Raw genomic sequence first — 21,404 nt, 5'->3', positions numbered from 1 at the left:
CAGTATGCACCATGAAAATGGTCTATGAGCATTGATTTTGAACTAAGAAATAGAAATAGAAATTCATTATGAATAGTCAATGCAGTGTGAAGAACATAGTAGCTTTAACAGGCATCTACTAACCATGTTAACCTTCAAATTAGTCAAAACAATATTTCCCGAGAGTAAACAAGCAACTTGGAATAAAACTCCACTACATATGAGCTTAGTGTAAAAATAGAGAAATAGGTAATGCGGTTTGCACCTATTTAGTTTGTAACAAACCACTTAGGTTTTTATGAATTTAGAATTTTACATAAAAGCAGCTAAAAGATATTTACGGGAAATATTTTATAGAGTTCACAATACTTGGGAAAAAACGTGCAGAATTGTTATTTGATGGTTAATACAGCGCATAATACCGAAACCTAGGTAAATGTTTTATGTACCAACATTTTAGAAGCTGAAATAAGCCCAGAACTTACATCATCCTCTTTATCTGTATTGTTCTCACTGTCTGAAGATGGTTGATGCTGCTTGCTTTCATGCATATCAGTAGCCATCTAGAAGAAGAAATAAGCCCAAGCTGTTTGTTACTAGAGTCAATTTTCAGAGAAGCATCAGACAGAATGTAACTTTTCAAATATCTCACAGTTTCCTTTGGATCACAGCCTTCTTGTTTTCATATAAAATAAAGTTACTCTCTCTGCCTAGGATTTCAGCAGATTTAAAATAACCTGCTCTTCTAGCATCGTTTCATCCTCCAAATGAATAATTTACATGTCCTTAAGTAGGCTCTGTAGAAACTGTGTAGTTCCATATCCTGCACAGTTCATTGGATAGGCTGATCAGCATTCTATTCAAGGGGATAACCACCATAGGAAAGAAAAGTACTCATAAATGTCATAACAATGATAATATGACACTTGAATATAAGGAGAGAGCCAACATAGGCAAAACTATCTTGTCCTCTCCCTCTCTCCCTCTCTGTGTGTGCCTATACATAAATAATTTTGTTAATTATGTCATATGAAATCCAATGTTCGTCGCCTCTAAGAATCAATCAAGACTTTCAGGGAACTTCAGCATCTCTCAAAAGAGCATTTCGATGACAATGGCAAGCTTTGACAGTGGCTGTTAGACCCTTCATAAATTTTCCAAGGGCTGCAAATTTTTAGTCTGTCAATAACCATTGAACCTTCTGACGCGCTCGCTGGAAACAGTTGTTCCTTCTTAAGCGGAAGCAAGGTTCGAAAACAGATTGGCAAAGTCATGGAAGATGAGGTGCACAAAAGACTGAGGCACCAACTAGAGTGGTAGGACCAATCAAGTCATGTAGCTAATTTGGCGCAATCTAGTTCATTTTTTACATAATTAACACAGAATATGCTACCTTGCATCGTCTACAAGCCCAAGGAAGCGAGTTGACCTAGACCAGTTCGTGTAAGTTTAAACAAAGTTAGGATGTGTATTATGACATGGTTAATTTAAATAGTGCTAAGAATAATATGATCAAACCTTAAAGCAAATCAAAAAATTTAAAAAAAGCTTATTTATAGTTTTGATGTGCCTTGTTTTTCAATATTTAATCTTAAACCAACAGAATGTCATCATGCATCACTTATACATATAGCATAATTGGAGGGGCATAAACTTTTGATGTAAATCAAATTATTAATCAAACACCAAATAGTTTACTTCTAAGAATTAATTTTTGCATAAAATCGATTATAAAATATTACCTAATTACTCGTTAGTTTTTGCTTTATTGGCTATTTTTATAGTAAGGATATTCATAATAGAATATAATGTAGCTAACATATTATGTTAAATACTTATATAATAGAATATATAGATTAAAAATTAATTACAATTATAATTTTATTATAAATTATAAATAGAAATTATTTTGAACAATTTAAAATCTCTTTTAGTCTTTTTTTTTTTCAATTAACATGTATAACAAACACAATACAAGAACTCCGATATCTTTTTGTCAAATAATGTATATAATAATTTATGAATTATTAAGTAATTCAACCTTAATGGATTGTTTTATATTGCATAAGTAATTTTAAATAAGCTGTATTAATTTTCTTATGCAATATTTTTTTAAAATGTTTTCATTTGTTTTTTTAGGATAATAAATTAGTTTCCATGAATTCTTTTTTCTATGCATTAACGAAGGTGTTTGCGAGATGTATTTGAAAATTGGATATGTAACACTTTCTTAACCTAAATAAATAAATACATACATGAAATTCAAAAAATGTCATTCCTCTAGAACAATATTTCAAACATAAAATGAAGTTTGTCCAAAACATGGAGGTTTCAGATAATGTCAGTAGTAGTTGTATTGTTCTTTACTGGAATAAATCAATAACATAAATCTTTATACACTGCTATGATACATGAAACCTTCAAAAATATTAAAATAGATTAACTAATGTTCACAGTACGAACACCATAAACAATTTCAAATTACTACAAGAAGTAACTATCAAGAATCACCAGACTATTATTAAAAATACAAAGGATTGTTTGCAAACACAGTATCTTGTGCGTTATGCTATGATGCACATATACGATGGACGAGACTGATAAAAGAGGACAACAATCATTTAATTTAATGAAACTTTTGGATCTTTAGGGTTGGACTTTAGGGTTGGACATAGGATGGAATTGATGGATAATATAGTTTGTCAGTGGCTGGATTAGGGCATTGTGAATAGGGTACTTTCTTTGTTTTGGAGAGATTGGAAGTTTTGATTCCACTTGCGACTCTTGGAGTTAGATGTATGCCAACTGAATGAATGTGGACAAACGGATATTGTTTTAGGTGTGCTCATTTGTTTTGAGAAAAGAACAAAGTAAATTTTGACATGAGTATGATAATAGGAGATTAATATATTACATAAAAAATAAGAGAGCACATTAAGTTAGAAAAATTATGCAAAAGTCACATGAAACTTTAATATTTATAAAATTAACACCAAAACCAAAAAATAAAATATTGAACTCGTGTATTTGCATGTGTCATGGCCAATTCATTGAGAATTCAATGAAAACAAAAAAAGGTAGGTTGAGGTTTTGTTGTATTCTTCAAGATTGGGTGGCTACATTGCAAATGGAGATAGATGGATGTTAGTTTTATAAATAGCCAACCTTCAAATGCAACATAGGACATTGACCACTATTAAACTTGGAGAATATGTATGGTTATTGGAGAAAGAGAAGATTAAAGCTTCAAAGAAATAATAAAGGTCATTTTGGAATCTAGATGGAAATTTAACAAAATGGTGATGGTGGGGCTAAGGAGGGGAAATAGAAAAGAGTGGTCAATCAAACTGGTGTGGGCTCCGAAAATTTGCGCCCCAGCCTCTCTGCGAAGCCCCTTTCTTCTTTCTCGGGTCGTCGAGGAGAGTTTTAAGGATTAAGTTCCAAGGCAAATTTTCAGAAGGCACATTCGGTTTGTAGATAAGTCACTACCTAGATATTTTTTCTTCATTTTACGAGGACTTTATGATCTAAGTTCTGGTTTCCTATAGGTGCAATCCCCTATAGTTAATTATCCCTCCCGATAACGAGGGAGAACTTTCCATTAAGGCTAGTCGTCAAAAGGACGTATAGTATCGAATTGATACATGATATCAAGCATATAATAGCAGTGTAATTTTGATATTTGAAAATTTTAATATCTAAAATTAAAAATTTTGCCATCTTGCACATAAAGCAAATGGTGAGGTGAATGATGATTAGCCCGATCAAGATCCCATGGTTCCGTCGTCCTGGGCCATCATGATCCCTAGTCTACTTAGTCAGAGGAGGTAGTCGACCTAAACTAATAGAAGGATCCTTATCGTCATCCATGGGTTGCTTCATCCAAGGGTTAGGTGAATGTTTGCCTAAGGGAGCAAACTAAAATTCACCTTAGCTAACAAAGAGCTTTATGCCCTACCGAGCATATCTTATTTATTCATATCTCAAGGATTTAGTATCATTGGGGAACATATGAACACTAACCATGACTGTATTTTAGTGATGTCATTTGACAGCAAACCACCTGGTTCAGAGGGTCCCGGTCATAACCGTTTACCTGCAATACCATTTGGCGGTGAAATCGTCAGTTAGAGGACACATGCCACGTACTTTTCTGATAGGAGACTGTTTGAGAATGAATCCTAGCGATATCAGTGATCAGATATTAGCTCTTTGTGAGATAAAATAATTTTCAATTTGTTCGTCTCAACAAACTGTTCAGAGTACGGATGGAATTTGCTTTAAGTGTTTTCGATGATTTATTTCAATTTTAAATATTTAGATTTTGGAATCTTTAAATTTAAATCTCTTATGAGAATTTAAAAGGCATTTTAGATATTTAAGGTTCCTTTCTGTTGAGATTTGCATTCAACACGGCCATCATCGGCGTATATGAGCAATTTTTATTTTGTTTGCTTGAACCTTGTCAACTCTATCTATTTGACGATAGATGATCGGGTTCATTGTCGACTTTATGCCTTTGATAGATTATTAAGAATTAACCCCTCCGATTGAGATTTATATTAATCATAGCTATCATCGGGGTGTATGTATAGGCAGTTTTCATCTTATAAGCTGAACCTAGTCTACTTTGTCTATTTGCTGACAGAGGATCAAGTTCATTGTCGACTATATGTTTTTGATAGATTTTTTAGATTTAACCACAACAATTGAGATTTACATTCAAAGCAGTCATCATCGTGACACTTTTATTTTTGTTGATTGAACCTTGTCGACTCTGCCTTATTTACCTGACAGATGATCGGGATCAAACATAGGTTTATTTGTTAACCCACATTGCATTCTCAGACGTCACATGTGTATCCATAACACACTCGTTGGGGCTCATGCAGGGGTATACTGTTGAATGCATTTTGCACGATGCATTTCTATGATTATTATATGTATGCATGATATTGCTGGAATAAAGTCTTCTATATATAGCAAATATTTACGGGAGGATACTTTAAAATGTAATTATAATGTCAAATGACATGCTTGAATGAAACCCCCTGCATCCCGCCAACGCATGCAAGAGGTCATTTTAAATTATAATTGTAATGTCAAATGATATGCTTAAATGAAACCCTTTGCATCTTAACGATACATGCAGAGGGCCATTTTAACATGCAACAGTGATGTAGGATGACACACTGGAATGAAACCCTCGGCATCATATAAATATATGTCGGAGGTTATTTTGGGGTGTAGTAGCAATGTTAAACGACATGCTACAATGAAATCTTCAGCATCCTACAAATGCATGTCGGATGTCACTTTGAAATGCAATAGCGATGTCAGAATGACACACTAGAATGAAATCCTCGGAATCCTACAGGTACATGCCTGAGATCATTTTGGAATACAATATTGATGTCGTGTGACACACTCGTATTTTATAAGTTACGAAACGTACATATAAAACATATTATCATGTAAATGCAATGCATTTGTTACAATTAAATGCATCTCACGATGCTAAATAATATGCATACATGAATTATTACGCATGTTGCAATGCATGTATGAGGACATTTTAAAATATTTGATAATAATCAATTATGTGGGCAACTATCGTTTGAAGATGTGTACTTGTTTGCAATGACAACTTATATGAAAGTTGCACTAGCTTCAAACACTCCAAGCACTTCTTAGTTGATGATTTGTTGCATAATTGATCGCTGCAGCTTACATGGTTGATTTTGCTTGCAAGACACTGTTGCTATCGACTGCAGGATGGTTGACCTCAATCAGAGATATGTCATAATATCCCTTATATGTCAACCTTAATTGCCACACGACACTTGTGCATGATGATTGGCAAGTAATCATTCATTGGTGGCTTCGTGCGCTTGTCTTCAATGACATTGGTTGCATGCAAGTTGTTGAAGTTGACTACATGGCATTATTATATTCATTGCCTACTACTATTGTGTGGGTTGTCATGCACAATGTCTTTTAGTGTTGTTTGCAAGTATCGCCACTTTAACCTACAAGTTGGTTGTTGCTCGCATAATAAGTTCTTTTTTATCACACGTAGGAGGTGCTATGTTATTTGCAATTGATTGGCATTATTTGGAATTGATTAAATAACGTTATTTATCATATTTGTACACTGAAGACCTTGTTCATCACAAGTCCTATGTTTGCTCGTTCAAGATTGTTTAAATGACTTGAATTATCATTTAATATTTTTTATAATATTTTATTTAATTCTGCATTTTAGAATTTAAGGTATAATTCCCTATTGTTCATTTTGCAAGTTTTGTTCAATGCATTCTGTTGATGCCAGGTCCCCAGTATTGTTATTCAAGTTAGGTCTTCTTATTGTTCAGGTTCTGTGCATTTTAGTTTGAATTTCGGCAGCATGCTAACTTATCCCCGGTTTGGGGGAAATTGGGGAAGCTAGGCCTTCTCATCATGTTAACAAAGGCGTATATGGTAGGTGTCCGAAAAAATTGCCACCGTGGTCTTCAATCCGACCACGTTAAGAAAGGCGTATATTGGTTTTCAAGGGTATCTTCTTTGAAATACACAATTCTTTCCCCATAAGCACTAAAGCGCATACAGATACTTAAAGTTGTCCCAGCTACGCTAAAAAAAATGTGTACAGGGCTCACCCGCCTTATCGCAAGTATCACACCAAGTTCCCTCCTATCATGCTAAGAAAAGCGTGTATATGTGATTTTTTGGTGCATCACACATGTCGAGGGTAGGATTTCAAGTTTGAGAGATTATACATTGGCAATTCGCGATGTGACAGTGTCGGCGTTGTCAGGGACACGACGATCAACGCATACAAAATTTTTCTCATTTCATCATTTTATTTCATTTTTTTATTATTTTTACAAAAACAATAATAATCAATTATAATTAATGACGATTAATTACAATTAACATTAATTAATTATAATTAATTATAATTAAATATAATCAATTATAATTAATTACAATTAATCACGATTATTCATAATTAACCCAAACTAATGATAATAATTATAATTAATGATAATTAATTATAATTAACAATAATCAATTATAATTACTATAATTAATGAAGATAAACTATAATTAATTATAATTGATAGTAATTAATTATAATTGACAATGACTATTTATAATTAATAGCAATTAATTATAATGAATAATAATAACTATAATTAATCATGATTAATTATAATTATAAATAATTAATTATAATTAATGCTAATGATTTATAATTAAGTATAATTATTAGTAATAATTCTAAATAATTACAATTAATGATAATTAGTGATAATTAATAGTAATTCATTATAATTAACATTAATTAGGGATTACCTCTACAGAGAGAGACTTGGGTCAGGTGAAGGGGATTCGGCTGGATTGGCTTACAGGTGAGGTGATGAGGAAGAGCTTCGGCATAGTGGGGAATCGGACAAAGGCAGGCAAAATCGAGCTTACGGGATGATCAGCTTGCGGCAATTTGAGGAGGGGTTCGATTAGTAATCGGGCAGGGTTCGGTCGAGTTGGCTACGTTGATGGGTGAAGAGGTCTCAGCTAAGGAGGAAGTGAGGGGAGATAGGACAGGTGTGAGAGATTTCATGCCCAGTGACGGCAACTCAAGGAACATTCGAGGGAAGTTCAGCTACAATCTATCGAGAGAATGAAGGATGGTAGAAACTACACAAGCAGATCGACACAGTAGCCATGTCAAGTGATGGTATTCGGCTAGTTCAGAGACATGAGGAGGTTGAGGGTTGGTGAGGTGCTATCAGCAATGAGGAAAAGACGGCACAGTGAAGGCTGCAGGTAAGGTGCAATCGAGTCTGGATTGACAAGAGTGAAGACGAGCGTGAAAAACTTACATCAGGAAGATTGCGAGTGGAAGAATAGAATGAATAAGAACTTCGTTCCGTTCTCTATTTAACGACGAGGCAGGTTGCAGGGGTCATGTAGAGAGCATCGTGTCAAGCATGACTGGAATGGCATCGACATGCGTCATACAAAGCTCGGCGTACCGAGAGCTTCGTCGGACATCCGAACAGGTACATAAGCGTGATTTTTTTTTGTTTTTCGTATACAGATCAACAAGTGGTCAAGGAAAGGAAAGGTTGGTTTGACCAATGTTGTGGAGCTTTACGCTACGTATGGGTTTTGTTTATGCTTATTTTGTGTTAGTTCAAGCAATGGGCTTAGACTTGAATTTGTTTTGGGTGCATTAAGTAAACTATTTATGTTTTATTAGGAAATGAAAAAATACTAGAAAGTCTAGGAGATGCTATGAATTTTTATGGAGAGTAAGGACGCAAAGTTAGGAACATTGTGTGTAAATTTCAAACAGATGCCAATTTGTACAAAATATGAAGCAAATAGTAAACTCTCAAGAGAATCGTTCAAACTGCAAATAAGAATTTTCAACACCGACAAGTTTGGGTAGAGGAACAAAATTTTCTACAATACCAATATAAAGAAGGAATGAGTAAAAAAATTACAAATGCAAAATGAAAAAATGAAAAAAAATGGGAGATGTATAATACTTAAAGATAGAAAAATCATAACACATAGCACAAAGTTACCCTATCACATAGCACATATCAAAGAAAGCACATATCATGCAAGAAGGAAGCAAAAACACATATAGCAAGTCAGGTAGCTGAAATATCCTGAAGAGTTTTGATTTCAAAACATCCATTCATCGTGATATCATTACTTTGATTCAAACTAAAGAGGCTAGTTATATAAAAAATGACTTAAACATAAAGACAATAATAATTCACAAAAACTAAGAAAAAAATCCGTACTATATCTTCCATGATTTAAGCATAAAAAACCTAACACACACACATAAAACAAACACATGGACGTGTTCTTTAGGCTTATAATCATCATGCATCTAAAATTATTTTAGATTAAGATTGATTTTACTTTTTTTTTTGTAACTACAAGCAATAAACACCCACCACTATCAAGCTTTTCACTTCTGAGTACCAAATTTTAGATTGTTGTCCAATAATTCATTGATTTTGTTCATTGGCTTTCAATATGTAAGTGCTTGCCCGACCAAGGATGTGATCTAGAATATGGATACATAAGTAAAAGAGTTTTGACCATGGTTGCACAATCCAATGCATTGTTTGGATATGATTAGCAAGTGCTAGGTTAACCAACAATAGAATATGCTTGTTTTAACGCAACCAGTAAATAGTGAAGGAGAAAGTCAGATCGAACCTAGCTCATTAACCATTTAGGGTTTGCATGGTTTAGGTTATAATAGGATCAACTTAGTTTAACCTTATGTTATAGCCCACACAAATTCAAATGGCACAAATCAACTCTTAACTTAAGATTTGGCTAATAAACTAATCACTTCAATCCTGTTTAAAAATAACCTATCCCCTTGGGTTCGCTTAAGTCAATGGTTGTCCTTCAGGAATTTGTGACAGAGGAAAGGAACCTCATGATAGTAGCATGGTGTTTTCAAAGAAAAGATTGCAGTCATTGATAAGGGAGATTTGGAATTGGCTGCCTTTGAGCTGGAGGGACTTAAGAGTTATTCAAAATGAGGAGTGCGACAAGTTGAACATGTAGGTGTGAATTCAAGGTAGTAATGAGGATTGGAGGAGGAGAGAAAGCACAGCATAGTTGAGAAAAAAAAGGAGGAGATAAAGGGCGGGGATGGAGATGAATGGGCTTGAGAATCCTGATGGCTAAGGAGGTGAATATGTTCATAACTAGCTAAATTATATTAACCACTTCAAATTACATATAATCAATTAGACGTGATTCATTACAAATGATGTGTCAATACTTTTCAAACCTGTGATTAGTCAACCCATTGGCATACCAAACAGAATTTAGGGTTAACTGTTACTCAATCTACCAACCGACAAAATAGATATTGGTTTTACCAAGCCTAACCTAAGTGGATTAAACATTCAGCCTTTAACTAAACCAAACCAGGTGAATCTACATTCTACCAAAAGCAGGTTGGCATGCAAAAGTAAGATGAGTAACAAGATTCAACCAATTATGAAAATCAAAGAGATATTTGCAACAAGTTTATATTAGAAATCAAGATGATCTCAGCTTTAAAATAAAAAAACCTAATTAAACTTGGTGATATTCATCACCCAAAACATAACAAAACCACCAAGCAACGTGAGGCTAACAACCATGCGGCACTGCGCCGAGGACTGAATGACGGAAGAGAAGATGTCGCTTGGAGAATGCCCGTCTAGTGGAGAAGACGTCCACCGCAGAATTCAGGCGGTTAGTTGGTTTTACGGTCGCCGATGGTAATCTAGGGTTCTTGAACTCTCCATTTTTGTATTGTCTGAACTATAATGTATTCTTGATGGTTCAGTTTAAGATAAATTAGTTGTAGGTTTTTCACGGTAGGCAAATACTGAAGTCTTCCATTCTATCTTACATTTTGGCGTTTTGGAGGTCGACCAATTGAATTTTTATTTTGAAATGTAAGGGACTATTTTGGTTGAAATGTAAAAAGAATGTAGTATAAAAAAATATATTGTAAAAGTAATGTAATGTATGAGATTGTGCAAAAATAATGCAAGAGATTATTATTTTTTATTTGGTTTAAAGTAAAATAAATTCAATGTAAAGTGCAAAAATGTTGCGATTTTGATGGCTGGTGGTAGCCAGAGGCGACTAACGAGTGGACAACGATGGTCAACGGCAGTCGGCGAGGTGGTCATAAGGTGATCGTCGGCCAGCGAATAGAATACCTGAGGCCGTCGGTGGCAAACAGCTGGTCGGCAGCTGTCGGCAGGTGGTGACGAAGGTGGTGGTCGGCACTGGCAATGGCACTGAGTTTATGGTGTATTTGGAAATTGTCCAAATTTGAAGAATTCCAAATATGCTGGATTTGAACTAAATAATGAATTCTATTTACTTTAATTTTTTTACTGTGCACTTCTTTTACTGCAAACTAAAAAATAATATTTTCAAAATCTTATATTTGAAATACTTTACTCCCCTATTACAACAAATTAAATAGGCTCTAACGGAATTTTAAAATTATAAACAAAAATAAAATAAAGCTGAATTGAACCGCAACTCGATTTAATCAGATTATAAGTTCATCCAAAATCTAAAACATAGGCCAAACTAAAATTTAATAAAATCGATTCAAATAAAGTATTTTGTTTAATTAGCTCTTTTTTATTTAAATATGTTTTATCTCATTTTTTATTTCTTAAGAATATTCTAAAATTAATATTAACTACATGACATGTTCCTTTATATAGCACAAAATAGATTGAAATAATATATATTTTTTTCAAAAGCTTTAAACATGCAGTGCCACTAATAATATATTTTTTTCATTATTTGTAATAATGCAGTGCCACTAATATATCGTCAAAAATATAATAAAGCATAACTCATCAACATCCTTTCAATTGAAAAGGGTTCATATAGAATAATTCTGATATTCATCTATTTATTCACCATAACATTAAATCACCATGATTGCAAAAAATATAGTTGTAGTCTAATAAAAGGCAGACCTATAAATAGAAACTTGCAAAGTTTACCTCTAATCAATTTGACCCTTCTCATATCCCCTCTTTGAAATGAATATATATGTAAAATAGGATGAGCATTAATAGCTCGGTAGGTTTTATAGAACCTACAATAACTTTTTTTTTTGGGACATTTAGGCCATTTAAGGCAAACTCACACACACAACGCATACACATGGACTCGAACCTTGAACCTCTTAGTTGGAAGCCTAAGCTCTCAACCAATAGGCCAAGGGGAGTTGTGTACCTACAATAACTTTCAATGCACAAAATAAAAAGTGATATATGTCCCAATATATTATCGAGAAATTATTTTGCGCAGAATCCGGTTATAGAGCTGTGTTCGGATGCTTACGTGAAAAGTTAAAAGTCCGCGATATTTATTTGACTTGCATATTGATTGAGTATTTATTGTGTATTCATTGCGTAAAATGTGCATATTGATTAAGTATTTTATTGCGTATTTATTGTGTATTTATTGAGTATTTATTGTGTATATGTTGCGCATTTTCTGTTTATTTACTGTTTATTTGTTGCGGATTTTTCTTCGTCTGCAGTAAGTCTGAAAAGACAAACGGGTCGGGTAAGAAGTCAAATAAATATCCTAACTTTCCAAGTAAGCACGCCACGTGTAATGATTTTACTGGCATCCGAATACAGCTCTATAATCGGATTCCGCACAGAATAATTTCTCATATATTATCATATCATAAACAAAAAAGAATGTGCTAATTAAAGAAAGCTATACAAATCTAAACTTTATATCTTTTCTTTCTATTTCTCTCCTCTCCTTTTATATCTTTCATTGCCAAAAGATGACAAATGTGCTAAAAATGGAGTCCAAGATGTGAAAATCATTTTATATCTACAAGTAAGGAGATAATTATAATTATGCAATTTGTTTATTTTAATTACAAATTTCATATAAACTATTTTATAACTTGTCAAATAAATAATTCAATACATCTAGAACATTTTGGTGAAAACATTTTTCGAAATCAATACTAGATAATTCTTAAAAAAAGTTGTATTATCTTATAAAATTTTCAAAAAGAGTATAGATCATACAAGCAATCTCTCATTTTCATATCTACAATACTTATAAGACTAAGTAAAAATACACATAAAATAGAATTGTTGAATGCTTTACAGTGTGGTGGAGATGATTTATAAACAGGAGTTAAAAAGAATCTTGAAAATTCATTTGAATGTGGTTCGTTAAATAGTTTATAGTAATAACTCAAGGAAATCAATTCATTGTCTTTAAGAAATTTTTTTGTATAATTATATGAAGGCTAAAATAATCTAAAAACATGCTCTAAGAAATGCATTAGAGCATTAAAATGCTTAAACATGCAAATATAAAAATAAAACAATAATAAATAACCATTTGTGTTTGTTATGATAATTTTATTTGATAGAACTATAAATGTGGGTATTACAATCTCTCCACCTTAGAAAAAATCACCATTGACACTTCAATGCATGTGCCTATCAATCAAATAAATGTACATAAAGCGACCTCATTTCAAACTCTTTCTCTCATGTAGCTTATATATTAGACATATACTTCCATATTTTCACCATAGATATTTGCTTACTTCTCAAACACTTCATATCATAAAACAAAATATGATTAAGTTCCTCTTAATAAGTCAGGCATGTGTCATATATTAACCATATACTCAAAAACTTTATACTTAATATCAATGACCTACTTCTTTAGTACATATAGATAAGCACATCATGCATAATTGATGTATGATTTGTCATTAACAACCTTTAGGTGGTATTTCTAATTATACCAAACTCTATAAAAGACCCTGAAAGTTCATTAGGGATATTAAGCTCTTCTGAACTAGCCCAAAGCTAACCGGGGGGGGTGAATTGATATTTTAAAAATTTATCAAAAAATCACAAACTTAAATCAAACCAAGATTCACCACAACAAAATCAAAGTGCGGAAATTAAATGTGAAAAAGTTGTAAGAAAGAACACGCAAAAATTTATATTGGTTCGTTCAACTTGACCTACATCCACTCCCTTGAGCCTCTCTTCCGGGTATTATACTAAACTCAGTGACTCTCCTTTTACTCCCATAGCAAAACGAAGAAGCCTATACAAACCTCGTTTCCATCAACACCGATGAGGCAGAGAACCCAACTTCTTTTGCTTCCTCCTAAAACAGACAGAGAACCTGACTCCTTTCGCTTCCTCCTAAAGCACGCAGAGAACCTCGATCAATTATTGTAGTAGGCCTCTCTAGAACCACCGAGGAATAAGGGATGATGACCGGAGAAGATGACTCAGATCCTTGCTTGGGGCAACCTTTATGAAACTCCTCACAAACTCCCCCTAACAAGATTCTCTCTCTCTCTCTTCCTTTCTCTCCCTCTCCTCTAAGCTCCCTCAGGTCAAGATATTAGCAAAAGATACACTCCTGGGTAAAATAATAAATCTTATATAGAAGAGCTTTGAATTTTCTCTTAATTGTAACAAAAGGACATTATCGTCCAGGACAATCGTTAGATCAACCTGTATGATCATTACAAATTTAACTCAATTAGTCAGGATAATTTGGGAGAGTCTAGATGATCAGAAGGTTAATTTATTCATATCATCTAGAATGATAGTATATCATCATGTATGATTAGTACAAGTCTTCGAATATCATCCAAACCATCGTCTTAGATGGATGTCTGGATGATGAAAATGTAACTTGATCGTCCAGGTTGATCTCTTGATCGTTCGGGCCGATCAGTACAAAATATCACTTATTGTCCAAAACATCCCCCTGGACGGATGTCTGGATGATAAAAAATTGACTAAATCATCCAGGCCGATCTCATGATCATCTAGGACGATTAGTTCAAAATATCACATATCGTCAAAAACATCTCCCTGAATGGAGCCAGGCTGATTATGGATCATCCAGGAAGAACTAAGGTTTGTTTAACGGATAGTCTCGGATGATCTTGGGATCGTCCCGGATGATCTTGAGATCATCCAAGATAATTTGATCAAGCAATCAAACCTTAATTGATTTCCTTAATTATCAGAGTAATTTAGGCATAATTATACTGCATCATCTAGGACAATATCCAAAAATAAAGCATGCCTAAACAGATCTGACAGCTTATTCTTTTGGATTTGAACCTATTGTCCAAGATGATGATAACTTTGTCCAGGACAATTTTCTTAATGACGGCTGCCTTAACCAGGATGCCCCAATTAGGATATTTATTTTTAATTGATCATCCAAGATGATTTGTGGATCCTCCCGGATGATGTGATCAAAAATAGAAAACTCTAAAACTATCAGAATTTTTCCCTCGAGTGTGTGCAAGGTTACTTTGCATCATGACCCACATCGATACAATTGACTCAAGAAAAGGTAAATGATTACAAACTGACTCAATCCTAGTCTACCCAATCTTGAGCTCTCTTGAGTTGCACTCGACCTTGTAGACCTGAAACGTTAGTAGGCAATGCAGTCGTACAAAAGCAAAAGTATCAAAAATATGTGCTATCATCAAAATTATATTTCCTAAAATCATATTCACAACAATCTTCCCCTTTTTTATGATGGCAAACAAAAAAATAATTTTAGTGGTTCAATTGAAACATCATACTAAAAAATAGTGAATCAGGAAGTTCAAATTTTACTAAAAAATGAATACAGTACACAATACCCCAAAATATCATAAAATAGTACAACTACTCCCCCTTTTGACATTACAAAAAGGAGTAGAAAAAGAGAAAAGAAATAAAATAGAAGTAAACCACATCACACAGATAAAAAGATGGCATCATGAAAACAAACTAAAAGAAGGGCGGCCCTTGATCATTAGGAGGTGGTAGTGGAGGCTGAAAGCGATTGGAAAGAGTAGCAAACTGCTCCCCAAACCAGGCAATGTCCTGGTCATGCTGGTGATGTTGGTGAGCCACATAAGAATCAAATCAAGCAACATCCTCTGTATGTTGCTGATGTTATGCAGCAATATAGGACTCGAACTATGCCTCCCACTAGTTGAACCACTCCACCAGCTGAGAGTGCTGGCAGAGTGGAGCAGGTGTAGGAGTCATCTCCTCCTTAGATCCCTCAGCTTCCTTGTACTCCAAGTGGAGATGAGTACTATGAAGAATGTGAAAAGAGTTATTAGTGTAGAAGGCAGGCTGAAAGTTCAAAGGGGTAGGATATTTAAGGTTGTATTTGGATTCTCTGATATAGGTTATGATGTGTCCTAAGAAAATATTTGACTTCCTTCTATGACTTGGATCCCTAATATTAGTGAGGTGTTTAATGTATCAAAAAATTAAATCAGTATTATTGAATTCTTGGTGGGCCATAATGTAGAAAGTAGTGATCGAAAGAAGTGGAGTGATGTGAATATGATCACCAGCTTTCAGAAGAACTGAGGTACAAATAATATGTTAGATTGTCCTAGAATCTTTGAGTAAGTTGCTAGACTCTCCAACATTATAAGAGATTGTAGTGTTCTTAAGAAAGTGATTGGAGGGAGCCAGTCGTATTTGAGGTCCTCACATATAATTGAAGTGCAGTGAATGTGGAGTTGATATAGAGGCTAGTAAAGAACTCGAATAGCAACTCAAAATTAAAGGGAACGACAAGGATAAGGATAGAGGTCAAAGATGTGTGTGCAAAGAGATTGAGAATAAGATAAGAAAGAATATGTGGGTTGACAGTCCAGGATAAGGTGATCCCAGCTGTCTTGTATCGCAGATAGGTAGCTTGGTCAACTGCCTCAGTGATACGAGGGTTATGATTGGCCTTTGTTGAGCTTCCAGTAGGCATACGAGATCTTTTTCCACTAGCCATGAACAAGAAAAATGGAGAAGAAGTAAGAGCAAGGAAGATTGAAGGAAGGTTGTGTGAGAAAAACCATTTGAATGCCTCGATTTTTAAAGAAATGAACCGATCATCCAGGACAATCACAGAATCATCCAAGACGATCTCGTGAAATAATTGTGTCTAGGATGATTGGTTAAAAAGGTGGTAATATCATCAAGGACAATTAGACATCATCTAGGGCGATAAGACACAAGTGATCGTCCCGAGGAGTCTGTCTGGACGACTATTGAAAAAGTAGATTGTCCGGGATGATTAGATGGATCTTCCAGAACGATCAATAATAATTGATCGTACTAGCCAAATTAAAGATGTGTAACGAACATGCCACATGGATCATTCATGATGAACATGTGGATCATCCAAGATGATCACTAATAATTAAGTGGAGATTGATAAGATTATCCAGGAGAAAAGGATCATCTAGGATGATCATAAATAATTGATATAGAAGACGATCAGATCATTCAAGAAAATAAAGTATCATCCAAGATGATCATGAATAGAGAAGTCATATCAGCTGTTAGATGGAATTTTAAGAGTGGATTGGATAAATTGTTCGCGACGATGTGACAAAAAATTGAAATTCTAGAGATGGATGGAGATGATCAGAGAAGGCCCAAAAATATGAAAAATAATAATAAAAGAAAAATAATTAAAATACAAAAAGATAATACAAAATGATAGAAGGAAAGAAAAATAAAGGTTTTAAAAATTTTTTTTATCAAAGCTCATATGTGATAAACACTCCATGTGATTGAATTAAAAATTTATAAGAATCAATGAGTTAATATCATCGAAATAAAAAAAATGATAGAATAACTGATCTTGTTCGCCCAAGCTTAGACTTCTCATAGGGCAAACTATCTTTTGAAAATAATGATCTAAATAAAAAAAAATTAATTGGATAAGAAAAAGAGACCCGTTCAAAACTTGGTTCCAAAAAAATATCTTATAGAATAATATATCAAAGTAATTAGTCTCAATCATGAATTTCAAATACAAGTTCTTGCAAATATCAAGTGACACATAAATTTTTTTAAGATTTAAAAGTTTGAAATAGAAGAAAACTTATTTTTGGTGGGCTTGTTTTATGCCTCTTGTCACTTGATTGACGCACTTTGTGCACATTTTGATTTTTTATTCTTTTAATTTTTTTTTCTTTTTGGGGTCATTTTATGCTCTTGACATATTCTACAAGCTAGATCTCTTTTGAAACTCTTAAATACTCTCAGTTGTGAGTATATCTTCTAGATATTAAAAAAGAAAAACCCACTCTCTAATATAAGGAAGAATAAACTACAAAATAAAATCAAATTCATACGATAAATGCAATGACAAGACTACGAAGGCACGAAAGTGATTTAATATATAAGAAAGATTACTATAGCAAGATATAAAAATTTATCAATCACAAAGTCCAATTATTAATTTGAGATAGATTTTTGTTTAGAAAAAAAATGACACCACTAAAAGAAGTTAGAGGAAGAGAAATAATCAACTGTGATTCTCCCTTTAACTGATTTCAGGATGTCAAACATTGACTACAAATTTTTAAAAACAAAAAGACACAATATAACAATTTAGTAGTGATCAAAGAAAGAAAAGAAGAAAATAAAAAAAATGAAGAAAATTAAAACAACAGAAATGAACATAGAAAAGAACAACAAAAAGAAAACAAAAAAAAAACTACAGTAAAAAAGAAAATAACAAACAACAGATTGAAAAATAAAATTAAAAAATCAGTAAGAATCAAATTCATGCATTTATATTAATCACACCCAATCTGCTCCTTAAAATGCTGAATGTGTCGAAGGCCAGTGGTTTAGTAAAGATGTCAACCAGTTGATTCTCAATTGCTACATAGTGTAACTCAATATCTCCTTTGATCACATGGTCTTTATTAAAGTGATGCATTATGTCAATGTATTTGGTCCTTGAATGTTAGATATGATTCTTAGAAATGTATATGGCACTAGTGTTATCACAAAGGATTAAAATTGTACCTACAGGTAATTTTAAATCTAGAATTTATTGTTTCAACCAAAGGACTTGGGCCATACAACTCCCTTAGGCAATGTACTCAACTTCAATAGTGAAAAGTGTAATAGAGTTTTGCTTTCTACTGGACCAAGAGACTAAAGATTGTCCTATAAATTGAAAAGTCCTAGAAGTGCTCTTTCTATCCACCATACATCTTATAAAATTAGAATAATAATATTCAATAATCACAAAAGAAGTGTTGTCCCTAGGCCAGATTCCTAAGTTTTAGGTCCCTAAAAGATATCTAAGAATTCTCTTAACTGCAATCAAGTGGGATTCTTTAGGATCAACTTAAAATCTAGTATAGAGGTAAACACTAAACATTATATGAGGTCAGTTAGAAGTCAGGTAAAGTAAGGATCCAATCATCCCTTTATACTTCTTTTGATCAACAGATTTTCCATTCGGGTCATTATCCAACTGAACACTGGAGGTCATGAGAGTATTAATGGGCTTGGCTTTATCTATTTCATATTTCTTCAAGATGTATTTTATGTACTTTGATTGATTTAGAAAGGTTCCATCATCCAATTATCTTATGATAAACCCCAAAAAGTATGAAAACTCTCCCATCATACTCATCTCAAATTCCTTACTCATTATTTTAGAAAAATCATCATATAGCCTTTTATTAGAATACCCAAAAAGTATATCATCAACATAGATCTGAACAATGAGTAATTCATATCCTACTTTTCTCAAAAAAAGTGTGGTGTCTACGCTCCCCTTAACAAACTCTCTCTCTAATAAGAATGTGCTAAGCCTCTCATACCAAGTTCTAGGTGCCTATTTTAATATGTATAAGGCCTTTTTTAATTTGAAAATTAAGAACTCTAAAAACCTGGAGGTTGCTCTACAAACATATTCTCTTTTATTACCCCATTTAAAAGGAACTCTTAATGTCTATTTGGAAAAGCTTAAATCCCTTATAACAGGCAAAGACTAATAGCACTCTAATGGCTTCTAATCTAGCTACAGGGGCAAAGGCCTCCTCAAAATCAATCCCTTCTATTTGGTTATACCCCTTAGCCACCAATCTCGCCTTATTCCTAACCACCACACTAAAATCATTCATCTTATTCTTAAACACCCATTTGGTTCCAACTATACTTTGTCCCTTTGGTATTTCTACTCCCAAACATCATTCCTAATAAATTGGTTTAATTCCTCTTGCATGGCTAAGATCCAAAACTCATCAGACAAGGATTGATTAATGTTGACGGGTTCAGTCATTGAGATAAAGGTTGAGTGGTTCACTTCCTTCCTACATTCATGCCTAGACCTAACACCTTCAGAAGGGTCTCCTAAGACCAGTTCTTTAGGATGACTCAAAAAATATCTCTAATCTCTAGGCAATGTGTGGGTAGGTTCAACCCTTTCCTCCATATTTACATTTTCTACTCTTTAGGTAATCTCACTTACTTCTTTAGTGTTTTGGGACTCTACCCTCTTCTCCAAATTTTTAGCTCCTTGAGTTATCTCTCCAACTTCATCTTCATCCTCAACTTTAGACTTCTTAGGATCAGATTCATTAAACACTATATAAGTAGTCTCCTCCACCACCAATGTCCTCTTGTTAAACATTCTAAAGGATTTCTCCACACTTGAATATCCTAAGAACACTCATTCATCAGATTTAGGGTCAAACTTTCCTAATTGTGACTTTCCATTATTAAGAATGAAAACCTTACATCCAAAGACATGGAGGTGTGAAAGGTTGGGTGTCCTACCTTTAAGGATCTCATAGTGTGTCTTATCTAGTTTGGCTATAACATTCACCCTATTCAGCACATAAAAAGCTATATTTACTACTTCAGCCCCAAAGTATTTTGGAAGTGAATACTCAATAAGCATGGCTCTAGCGGCTTCAACTAAGGCCCGGTTCTTTCTTTTAGCTACCACATTCTATTGAGGGGTCCTAAGAGCTGAGAAGTTGTAACTAATCCTCTTATCCTCATAAAAGTTTCTAAATCTCTCGTTTTCAAACTCTCCCCCATGGTCACTATAGATGGTCAAGATCTCACAACTTATCTTTTTCTAAATCTAAGTGAAGAAGGATCTAAACTCATCAAAAGACTCATTCTTATGTGACAGAAATTTAATCTAAGTGAACCTCGAGTAGTCATCGACTATCACAAAACTATAAGCTTTCCCCCTCAGATGGCAGTGCTAATGGGTCCAAACAAATCCATGTGAAGGACTTTTAAAGGTTTAGAGTTCTAATGTCCTTAATGTAATGAAAAGTTGAATGAACTTGCTTCCCTAGTTGGCAGGCATCACAAAAGTTGTCTTTGGTGAACTTAAGCTTGGAGATACCTCTAACTAGATCTTTTTGGACACTCTTCTAAGGGTTTTCATACAAGCATGACATAATCTCCTATGCCACAATCACGACTCATCAGTATCTATTTTTAAGCAAAATAAAGCAGCACATTCCATGTTATTTAAATCAAGCTTGTACACATTGTTGATTTGCTTTCCCTGCAAAATAGTGTTGATATTCAAACTAATAATATAAGTATTTGCTAAAAATTTTATTATGAAGCCCTTATCATATAGCTGACTGATGCTTAACAAGTTGTGTTTCAATCCATTTATAAGTAAAATATTTTTAATCAAAAGGTTCTTGGAGATTTTGATTATACCTATGCCCACCACTTTCCTGGTGGTGTTATCTCCAAGAATGACCTTTCCTCCAACCCTGATCACCAGCGAGACGAACGAGTTGGCATTTCCAATCATGTGTCATCAGCATCCATTATCTAGGTACCACATGCTCTCATGAGGCCTTTTGTGAGAGGAAGCATACAAAATTATTAAATATCATATTTAGAAACTCAAATAAATTTGGGTCCCTTCTTATGGAAAGAAGAATGCAATGCATATATACTATGCTGTGAATCATTCAATTTGGGTCACCACACCCAATATGTACTATGGTGAACAGT

General features: G+C 33.8%; 1 protein-coding gene across 10 annotated transcripts in view; it reads right to left on the bottom strand.

Moving 5' to 3' along the window:
- LOC110101886 overlaps positions 1-10,391 on the bottom strand; it is a 39,095-nt gene extending 28,704 nt beyond the window's left edge. For 4 of the 10 annotated variants that reach the window (XR_002303783.2, XR_002303789.2, XM_020830412.2 and 1 more), the window contains exons 1-3: positions 10,173-10,388; positions 717-802; positions 465-542 (exon numbers count right to left, since the gene is read on the bottom strand). Coding sequence is in view for 8 of the 10 variants with exons in the window: in XM_020830412.2 (XP_020686071.1) it covers positions 465-542; positions 717-731 (93 nt within the window). In the remaining 2 variants the exon portion in view is untranslated. Of the gene's footprint in view, positions 1-464; positions 543-631; positions 803-10,172 lie in introns of all 10 variants that reach the window. The other 6 variants (XM_020830239.2, XM_020830303.2, XM_020830016.2 and 3 more) reach the window with 4 other exon arrangements.
- Positions 10,392-21,404: the final 11,013 nt, after the last annotated feature.

The sequence above is a fragment of the Dendrobium catenatum genome, unplaced genomic scaffold (genome assembly GCF_001605985.2).
Source record: "Dendrobium catenatum unplaced genomic scaffold, ASM160598v2 fragScaff_scaffold_803, whole genome shotgun sequence".
Taxonomy (NCBI): Eukaryota; Viridiplantae; Streptophyta; class Magnoliopsida; order Asparagales; family Orchidaceae; genus Dendrobium; species Dendrobium catenatum.
The sequence above is the reverse complement of the archived record's forward strand: the minus strand, read 5'-3'. Positions and strand labels throughout refer to the sequence as shown.